The 10,985-nt window shown below is 45.1% G+C and overlaps 1 protein-coding gene across 1 annotated transcript in view; it reads left to right on the top strand.

The window, feature by feature from the left end:
* Positions 1-10,485: 10,485 nt before the first annotated feature.
* Positions 10,486-10,985, top strand: part of EDARADD (EDAR associated via death domain) — a 41,325-nt gene continuing 40,825 nt past the window's right edge. The window contains exon 1 of the mRNA XM_063082912.1: positions 10,486-10,512. Coding sequence (XP_062938982.1) covers positions 10,486-10,512 — 27 coding nt within the window. The remainder of the gene's footprint in view (positions 10,513-10,985) is intronic.

Below are 10,985 nucleotides of genomic sequence, written 5' to 3'. Positions count from 1 at the left end.
GGAGCCACAGATGTCCACCCCCGCTCCATGGGAGGACACCAGCAAAAGCCCTCCCCCAACATCCCCACTTCTCTTCAGTGACTCAGGCTGTCAAAAATAAAGAGATGCTGTCTTTGCTTAGCTTCTCCTCTGGGCTTTGCCAACATCGGTGGAGCAAAGAAATGTGGAAAATCCAGACACATTGTGAGCAGGGAAACATCTAGGGAGAACAAACACAGTTATCTCAATAAACTGTCATGCTGGGATTCTCTGGATCCCCAAAGGCATTCCCAGGACCTAGTGCCTAGTGTGCACTGTATAATTCATCAGAATTTGGACAAAAAGGTGAACGTTGGATCTTGGCTTCCATTGGCTGCCATGTAGGGTTTAGCAGGTTGCGCACTGCACAAGTCTAGAAGATTCCATTCAGACAGATTGGATTATTGATCAAGATAGTTTTCTGGCAGATGTTTTGTAAAGCATCTTGGAAAGGGGGAGCTTTTTTCTAATTTGTAGGAATTTGTCTGACCTAGTGGTGTCCCTGACTAAGGCCTCTATCTTTTTCTATATTTTCTCATTAAATTCCTTAAATGCAACAAATGGTAAAGGATAAGAAGCAAAATATTGAGGAATTAAGATCACTTTTTGTCTGATAAAAATGCTGAGAGGTATTTTTGACTCTCTTCGTCCACATGAACCACGTCCAGGAGCTTAATAAAAATGAACTGCAGGAGAGTAGGAAATAAAGAAGAGAAATTCAGAATTAAATCCTTCCTGCCCAAAGTTAAGTCAAATTCGGTATGCAAAAGCATTGTTAATACCACGCCTGCATAATGTGTGCTTATTTGTAACTCTGAGTATTTGTAGGTATTTATAAGTAACCTGTTCTAGAATATGATTTGTTTTTACAAAGTTTCTTAATCTCTTTCTTTTTTTTTTTTTTTTTTTTTTGTCCTTTTTCGTGACCGGCACTCAACTAGTGAGTGCACCGGCCAGCCCTATATAGGATCCGAACCCGCGGCACCCGCGGCGGGAGCGTCGCAGCGCTCCCAGCGCCGCACTCTACCAAGTGCGCCACGGGCTCGGCCCCTTAATCTCTTTCTTAATGCAACCTGAACCCGTTCCTCCTGATTTTGCCTGCGCTAATGTTGAAAGTGACCTTTTCTGCAGCCTGACTAAAGTAGCGTGCATCTATATGGCGACAGTTATCAAAGGACTCATTTGTGCTTTAAAATCAAAGAAAATACTCACCAATTGTTTTTATTTTTATTTTTTTATTACAGATCACATGGCAAAGGAGCCTGTGGAAGACACATACCCTAGCACTTTATCCTTGAACACGGTAGGTCACAAATTTTGCACTAATGGTGACGACTCTTGTTTTGCTTTTTTAAAACTTTCTTTAAATTTTCAGTTCTCAGTATTTACCTGAGGATCAGAAACCCTACAGTGAGATTTTCCTCTGATAAACTTCTTTATCTTGATATTCCCTGTAGCAATAATAAACTTTGGGTTTCTCCAGGCTGAAAATGGGGTTAGATTCTCTTCTTATTTTTGCATGTACCAGAAGTGACCTTCTTAGATTATGTGAGGTCTGTCGGCTTGTCTATTTTTGATACTGTTGGTCCAGCCTGAGCCACCTATATGTCAGACAGACACACGCTAATATGGCATTTAATTCCAGCATCTGGCTTCGGAGCCTTCCCACCTGCCCCACCCCACCTTTCCGTAACCACTCTGAGGTGTGTCTACTGCTTTAAGTTTTACCAAAGATCTCACACACAAAAAACGAAATCCTGCCGTTTGCACAGGTGAATTTGGAGAAAATTATGTGAAGTGAAATAAGCCAGGCACAGAAAGAGAAATACTGCATGTTCTCACTCATATGGGGGAGCTAGAAAAAAAAAAGGAAATTAATAATAATAATAATCGAGCTGTTAAAAGGAGAGAGAACTGTGGTTACTAGAGGCAGGAAAGGGAAGGAGAGAGGGTGACAGGCAGCGGCTGGTTAATGGACACAGTTGGATAGGAAAAATAAGTTCGACTGGTGCCCAGTTGACCCAGGAATCTGTACACATACAGTGTGCACATCACAAAGAAACATTGGGTTTTGCAAAGATGAGTATGCTAATTGCCCTGAATAAATCAGCACACGTTGCATACCTGTATTGTAATACAACTCTGTACCCATATATACGTACAATCAATATTTCAATAACAAGTTAATTTTTTTTAAAAAAAGGTTTCCCAAAGATTTCACACACAGTGGTTTTCAACCTCCAAAGATCCCGTGGAGATGGTGGGGCAGGTGTTTTTACCTCCTTGAGCAGGCAATGGCCGGGAGCTGCTTTGCCTACGGTCACCCACACTGGAGCCCTGGTTTCCTGCACAGAGCTGCCCATGTGTCACCAGGCACGCGCTGTAAGACACACTCTTGCTCCAGATGCTTGCAGGACAGGCTCTACCGAATCCTGAAAAGTTCCGGTGAACTAATTTAGTTAGAGTGACATAAAACACACTTAAATGCCTTCTCACTGCTGGAGGTTCATGAGACACCTCAGTGACCTGGAGAGCTGAGGCGTCTGTTCTCATGTTCTTTAGGTCCCTTGCACAGTGTGGACAGCGCAGGGATCGGTCTTTGACACACGCTGGGAATTTCTATGAAATGGTTCCCTGTCTCTGAATTCTCCTAAAAATGGAATGCAGAGCAAGCCTGGGGTCATGGCCTGTGGTTCCTCGGGGTGGTCTGTCAGGAAAGCCTTTGGCCTCTGTAAAGTGTTCCTTGGTCCGTCCTTTCCTTCCCTTTCCACTGTTCCCACCTGCGATGACTGTGGCCTCCCACGTGTCCCACCCATTTCCCAACACCACAGCTGTCACCTTGGGCTGCAGCTGCCTCTAATCACCTCTCACGCTGGGGACAGAGTGAGCTTTCCAAAGCTTTCCTGTTCTTAGTGAGGACTGTCTCAACAAAATACCACTGGGTGGCTTAAAACTCTAGGAACACAGGCTGTCACAGTCCTGGATGCTGGAAGCTTGAGATCACGGGGTCTGCAGGGCCACGCTCCCTCTGAAACCTGCAGGGAAGATCAGTTCTTATCTCTCCCGGCTTCTGGTGACACCAGCCATCCTGGACGCTGCTTGGCTCGTATGCACGACTCCATTCTTGCACTTGTTCATTGGCATGTGGCCGTCTTCCCCCTGTGTGTCTGTGTCTCCTCTTAAAAGGACACCAGTCACATTGGGTTCAGGACCTACCCTGCTCCAGCATGACCTCGTCTTAATTTACTTAATTATTTCTATCATGATCCTCTCTCCAGATAAAGTCACATTCTGAGGTACTGGGGTTAGGACTTTAATGTGTCTCTTTGAGGGGACACGATTCAACCTGTGACATTCCTGCTGCTTACAGGATTGAGTATAGACTCCTCAGCGTGGCAGGTGAGGTTCTCCATGTCCTGTCCACAGCATCCGCTGCTCACCTGGTGGGTGACAGATATGTCGCTGTTTGCTGCTTTCTGAACACTCGTCTTCCTAGCCACCGGTAATGCTGTTCCCTTCGGCAAGGACAAGTCCCCTGTGTCCTCGACCAGTGAAATCCTGTGCTTCCTCCTATCTCAGCCCAAACGTCTCTGGTCTATGGTGCCTCCTGTGCCTCCGTCCTAGCTGGCCCCTACTTGTTATCACGTGGAGCTGGAATTGATTGCCTGACTCAGTCTCCCTGTGTGTAGAACTGGGCACGAGGCAGGCAGCAGTCCGTGTGGGAGGAACCCGCTTCCTGAGACCCCCACATAGTGCCACTGCTCCTAAATCCCCTTGTCTCGCTTTCTTTCTTTTTTTTCCTGGTGAAGTTATTTTTTCTCTTGAAAAAGCAAAACCAAGCTAATGAGCCAGCCTTGTCCTACCCAAGGCCCCTGAGACACCAGACGCAGAGACCCTCCCCAGTCTACCTCCACCAAGTCCCAAGCACTCAGATGGCACCCACGATGGCTACGAAGGGCAGGGCCCATCTGGGTCCTTGAGCCATTCACAAGGCACAGAGCCCAGGACAGGGGACATCCCTTGGGTCACATTCATGGTCCTTCTTGGAAAGAACTCCATCATTTTGCATCCAACTCTGTCTTCCTCTGCCCACCCCCAGCACACATCTCTGCTTGGGTTGATGGATCTCTGTACCTGCGGCTCTCCCAGCCACCCGCCCCTGCCCCAGCTGTGTCCACCCTCTGCAGTCACTCAGTTCCCCCGAGTCCTGCACGTCCCCTAGACCCAGCTCAAGCGTCAGTTTTTCCAGGAGACCTGCTCTTGCTGCAGCCTGGGTGTCCCTCTTTGCAGATGTTCAGCAGATGTTTACTTAACACTGCCCCAGAATCTGGGGGTGCAGCGATCACAGTCTCTTCTCAGGAAAAACTCAACAGTCTCTCTGAAGAAACAGACAGTGCTTCAAAACAGACTGATAAGAGGTATAGGACAGATGGGTGTGTGTCCCATGCTTGGGGGGACAGTGAGAACTGATAAGTCGGGGGCAGAACTATGTGACTTTGAAGTTCTCTGTGGCTGATTGATTTCCATTTACTTATTCATTTGGGGGGGAAGGGGTTGGAGGCTTCCAGAGGTTCTGAAGCTTTCCTGCTGTGCTCCAGAAAAACTCCAAAGAAAGGCATTTAAAACCAAACTCCATTTTTGTTTCTTTTTCTCCTCAGTCAAAGGAAGATATGGGCAGTTTGGGAGGTGAAACTTTGTTCAGGCTGGAGGACAGGGACAGGGGAGATGGGGACTGAGCAGGGCTTAGAGGGCAGGGAATCCAGGCACATTCTCGGTCCTCTTGGGGAAGTCTTCAGAGAATGGCTACGTTGCTTAATTTGAAATAAATTTCCAGAACAATAGACACCTGCCTATACATACAAACTAATTTTCAAATTTGTGATTATAGGAGCATTTGCATTTTGAATTCCCTTTAACAGTGCCGCCCTCAACTAATGCACTGAGGATCTGTGCCTAATCGTGCATGATTGCTGGCTGGTTTTTAGATTTTTGTGCAATCCGCAGGACATTTACCTCTAGAATCCTTCCTATTCAGTCCAGCACAGAGCTCTGCCCAGACCACATCCTTGTTGACCCAAATCACTGCTGCAGAAATGGGGAGAAGAGATGGGTCGATCCCATAATACATGAAAACAAATGTCCTCAGTGTTCAACTGCAGCAAAGGGAAGTGTGGTTCAGTGGTCAGAGCTGAGGAAATTAGGAAGGCTTATTCTATTTCATCCAGCACAAACTACTTGTCAACCTTGATTTCATTCCTGCCAATTGAGAATAAAAGTAATCGATGGATCAGGTCAAATGTTAAGTCCAAGGCTAACTATTTTCAAGGTTTTGAATTGAAATCGTGACTTTCCCAAGACAGAGCTTTCTTTTCACTTTGATCCTGTTATTGACTGACATTTAAAAATAACTCTCTTCTTTCGTTGCTTTTTACAGTCAGACAAATACCCCATTCAAGACACCGAACTCCCTAAAGGTATGTACAGTTAATTCTTGAACTTGTGATTATTTTAATATCTCGAACAAAGCACTAGTCAAAGTAATTTTACATTCTTTGAAATTGTAAAACAGAAACCCACTGATGATTTAGCTCATGAATTGTTGCATGATTATCTCAGAAATGAATTTCCTTATGAAAATCTGTAAATTATAATGAATTATACATTAAATTACGGTGGTGTTTTTAACAAGCATACAATGAAGGTAGCCAGGACTCTGGGTTGCAAGTGACAGAACCTAACTGAAAGTCACTTAAGAGGGGCAGGGGGACTTCTGGCTCGGGGGTTTCTGAGTGCTGCCGGGTCCAAGCATTTCAGTGATGTTCAGGTTTAGTCTGTCCACCTCGCGGCTCTGTCTTCTGTGTTGGCTCCGTTCTTGGGAAGGATTTCCCTGCGTGGAGGGAAAATGGTTACCAGCACCCCTGGCTTCACGTGGTGCTGCTGAAGATGTTGGAGAAGAAGCCTTTTCCCCCAGGGCCCATAGCACAGTTTTAGGGACGATTAGGATTGAGACAGTTTGGGTCCTGTGCCCATCCCTGAATCCATTATTGTCATCTCAAGGATGGAGGACATTGGCCAGGGCTGAGCCTTGAGATTGGGTGGGGTGGGCGTGGAGTGGGCTGTCCCCAAACCACAGGAAAGTGTGTTCTCTGGCTAGACAAGGGAGACTTGTCAGGCACAAAAGCAAACCAGAAGACTCGAGTTATAGGTGTGGCACAGACCACACAGGTGGCCAGAACCTCCTCTCATACCCCCTGCAGGGATGGGTTCCACATGGAGGCCACGCTGCTGGCTGGTTGTCACCCTGGAGCATCTGCCTTATGCTCTGCTGACAACCTAGAGATGCAGGGTGGGGTGGGGTGGGGACAGTCAGATCCGACCCGCTGCAGAGGTGGCGGGGCACCCTGCTGTGCATGGTCCCTGTGGAGGGGCAGGACGGCCCAGCACACACGAACAAGAGTTTTCCTGGCCGGTCTCCTGGTTGTGGGTAATCGCAGGGAGCTCCCTGCCAGGGCCAGCCTGTGGTTAAGTCTGGAGTTCAGCAGAGGCTCTCTGCAGACTCTTTTGCTCCCTGAAATGACACCTATAGAATGTCATTCCTTTTCTCTCCTGTGCATGTTCTTGGAGTGACAGTGGTGTAGGGAATAGAGGCTGAAGCCAAGTCTGGGCCCAAATCCTGGCTGTGCTGGGGGGCTCCTGGCAAGCCCCCTCCCCTCGGCCTTCTCTGTGAATGACTTCCTAGTCTCCCCAACCCCCCCCCGATCTGGACTCGGACAGGGCAGGTGCACATCAGGCCACAGGGACAGAGCAGAGGCAGTCTCAGCAGTGGTTCTTAGACTTCAGTGTGCAGTGAAGAATCATGAGGGAGCTTGTTTAAAATGCAGATTCTGGGCCCTGTTGCCTCCAAATCATGATTTGGTGGATCTGGGATTGGGCCCAGGAATCTGCATTTTAACTCACACCTGTGTGGTTGGGGTGTGGACCCCACTTTGGGAGCCTGCCTAAGGAGCTTCAAGGGGTACAGAAGAGAGAACCAAATGGCAGCCCAGCCACCCGGCTCTGAGTGGCCTCAGCAAGTGACTTCAGGTCTCAGGGTCTCGGTTTCCTCGTCAGCGCAGTGGGGAGGTCAAGGTTGGCATCCACCTTTTGAGAATTCAGTGAAATGAGTCTAGAACGGTGCCTGGCTCACATGAGCACCAGACAGGGCTGCAGGAAAATCTGGCCAAGAAGTGTGAGAACTTTTCAACCATATGGAAATTGTCAAAGCTAATTGCAAATCACTCATAAAGAAGTGTGAAAAATGCAGTGACCCTGGCTGTCTGCCTCCAGATCTTTTTTAAAAATCACTCTTGAATGTAATTTCCTGTTTTGAAAGAAAGAGATAGTTGCTTAGCAACCTGATACTACAGGAACCACACCATTGGGGTTCTCCTAGAATTTGAGCTCTATAAAACCTTAATTAAAACCGTCATGAGTTTACAAGTTTACAAGTGATTGTGAAAACTATGACCTTTCCTTTGTCCATATTCATGGTGAACGGTACCATTAAATGCATAATTTCTTATCTCCAAATAAATACATTAGTTTACACGTGCAGAAGCTGAAAAACTTACTCCAACATTTGCATTCAATAATATATCAATTTGATGGGGTCAGTATTTTTCTTTAACATCACTAGTGGAGCCAATAGTATCATTGGACATTTACGTAATTTTCTCATCCACGTTGTTTTTAGGGAGAGAAAATCCATACGAATTAGTGAAGAAACTAATTCATAGATTTAAAAGTAAAGGTAATCTAATTATATTAAGTATAAATTAGGACTGACTTTTAAGTGTGTTTTGGGGGGCCTACTTTATTGAATAGGGGAGTGATTTGTAATTAGATTTGACAATTTCCATATGGTTGAAAAGTTCTCAAAATTTGTTTTCTTAAGCAGATTAAGTATGTTTCACAAAATCTTTATTATACTGTGAGTATATTCAAAGCTATTCTTTAATATGAGCCAAACTAGAGTGGTTTTGACTATTGTGGTTTTACCATCAATCAACTGTGGAAATTGAGTGTAATTTCAGTGATCAGCATCTGGTTTTGGGGTGAAATGTGTTAATATTATACCTGTTTTCCCATCAGAGACAAATGCATAGCTTTCATTTCTGATTTTAGAGATTTGGGGAGTTGTCTGTTAGGTTCTCTTCTGATAGCTGTTCTGTGAGCCTGCAAGTACTAGACTCAGAGCTAATGTGTATTTCACATCACACAATTCCCTGTATCTCACAGAAGCCTCTGGCTTGAGTATTCCGGAGGGAACGCGACCCTTCACATTTTGAGAGAAAAATGTGTTTGGAAAAAGAACTTTGATTTTTGAGCCACTATTCATAGGGGCAGAAAATTGCACATCCATAAATACTCACACAAATAATCAAGATTTTATCATCTTATTTTCTTCAGTGTTCCTGCTGTTTTCTTTCATTGCTCAAAAAATATTACAGTGGGCCGGCCCCGTGGCGCACTCGGGAGAGTGCGGTGCTGGGAGCGCAGCAGTGCTCCCGCCGTGGGTTTGGATCCTATATAAGGATGGCCAGTGCACTCGCTGGCTGAGTGCAATGCGGCCAGTCACAAAACGACAAAAAAAAAAAAAAAAAAAAAAAAAAAAAAAAAAAAAAAAATTACAGTGATTTTCAACGTTAAAGAGAGGTAAAGTAGATGTATTCTACTGTTAGTAATTTTGAGAAATATGTACTTAAGCACAGACGTTATTTTGCGAGTCTTTTAGGACAATTTGTTAATTAAATGTAGAAGTAGTCGTTCAGTTTGAACAAATTAGGAGAAAATAAATAAGCACTAAGGATATCACTAAATGGTTCGAAAGGAAAACTGTCTGTCCTTCCACTAACAAGACACTATTTTGTATATGATTTCCCTCCTCGAAGACTGATATGGCAGTTTGCTAATAGGTGTCTGTGTTAGTCCATTTCTGTTGCTTATAACACAATACCTGAAACTGGGTAATTTGTAAAGAAAACAAAATTTATTGCTTACAGTTTTGGAGTCTGGGAAGTCCAAAGTCAGGGTATGCATCTAAGAGGTTCTTGGTGGGGGGTCTCTACAGAATCCCATGGTGAGCCAGGGTGTCACATGGCAAGGGGGAGGAAGGTTTTATGTGCTCACTAGTTCTCCTTATGAAGCCCCCAGTTTACTCCCTGATAACCCATTAAACCACTCACCCATGAATCCATGAATGGATTAATTTGTTCATGAGAGCACAGTCCTCACGATCCAATCACCTCTCAGGGCCTCACCTTTTCAAAGACCATATTGGCGGTTAAGCTTGCAGGGGACATTCAAACCACAGCAGTGACCACTCTCCAAAAAACATTTTTCTTTTGTGCATAGGAGGGCAGAGGGGAGAGAGGACTACGACCACAGGAGTGTTTGCGGTACCACATAAGAAAAGATGCTATTTAATTAAGTCCTTGTATTGGAAGAAAAAATGCTTTTAAAATATGCTGGGTTAACAGATGACATTGTGAGAATTAGTGTGACTGTAATCACTTGTCTATTACGTTTCACTGTGAAGAGTCACACTTTGGTGTGCATGAGTTACGTGGGGTGCTTGTGAACAATGCAGACTTCTGGGCCCCCTGAGATTCCAATTAAGGGGCTCTGGGGTGGAGCCCCACAATCTGTTGTTAGCAAGCAGCCCAGATGATTCAAATGCAGGAGGGCTGGGGACTGTATTTGATTATCAGAAACACAAATCTAGGCCAGCTGTCTGTTGCTCTAGCTTGGAAAAGGTACCATATGGAATTTTAATAAAAGACCACTGTGCTTTTAGTTTAAATTTCTCAGATAATACTATTAAGGAAAAGAAAAAAATCCTTTACTCCAGCCAGAATCGCATGAGACAATAAATATAACCCCTTATTTGAACAAATCTAGCAGCACAGTGCATAGCAGGTGAATGAATGTTAATGAAGGTAAAAAATAAATGGATGAATTAATCAATCTCTCACTTCATCCTGACTTTTAAACCCTGAGTTAAGTGTTTCTCTATTTAAGCCTTTATAACCGTAAAAATTTACACGATGCTAATATTTCCCTTTATAACATTCTCTATTTCTGTCGACTTTGAAGTTGAGAGTGTGGCCTTGGATTCTGTAGCAGAAGATTAAAATCTAATGGAACAAAATCAGTTGTTCACACATTCTGCACACTTTCACTTACGTAAAGCTACGTAAGCATGGACGTTTCTTCCAAACAGTGTATCTTGAAAGATGTTAAACATTTAACATGCATTTCAAGTGCCTTTGACTCTGGCAACCACACTCTGGCAACAGCAGAACTGAAACGGTTTTGGTTTCACCTTCAAAAAGGTGAGATAATCCCACACCCTGCTGCCTGGAAGGCTTAGTAAAATGTCAGACAGATGTCCCCAGTGGAATTTGATGTATGGTGGTTAATCAGAGGATGTTTGACCGCCTCTTCACCCTGTCGGTGAGCAAGGGACTCCACCTTAGGGTTTTGGGGACAGCTGAACACACAGCAGGACAGAAAAAGCCAATAACAGTGTCCTCACAGCCCGGGGAGGAGGACATCGCATGCCACGTGGGGCCACACGGCGGTCGCTCTCAGGAACAGAGTGAACACCCAGGGGCTGTGTAAGGCGCACGTTGTCATATCAGGAGGGTGGGGACCCGCAGGTTCCCACGGGAGAATTGTCTTAATTCTGTAGGTGGTTTGTTTGATTGGCCTGTTGGAATAATTCTGTCGGGTGACAGGGACTCAGAGATAAGCAGGACTGTGCCTGGGCCCCTTAATAAGGGCCACTGTTTATCTAGGGGACCTTATCCAAGGGACAGGTGTGGGTAGGGGAATTTGCATTCGGCCACTTGAGACCCTCTCGCTTGTGCCAGTTGCGGTTGTCAGGGCAGCACAAAGCAACGGGTCTTCATTTTAGGTTTTATACC

Source organism: Cynocephalus volans, chromosome 18 (genome assembly GCF_027409185.1).
Source record: "Cynocephalus volans isolate mCynVol1 chromosome 18, mCynVol1.pri, whole genome shotgun sequence".
Lineage (NCBI taxonomy): Eukaryota > Metazoa > Chordata > Mammalia > Dermoptera > Cynocephalidae > Cynocephalus > Cynocephalus volans.
The sequence above is the reverse complement of the archived record's forward strand: the minus strand, read 5'-3'. Positions and strand labels throughout refer to the sequence as shown.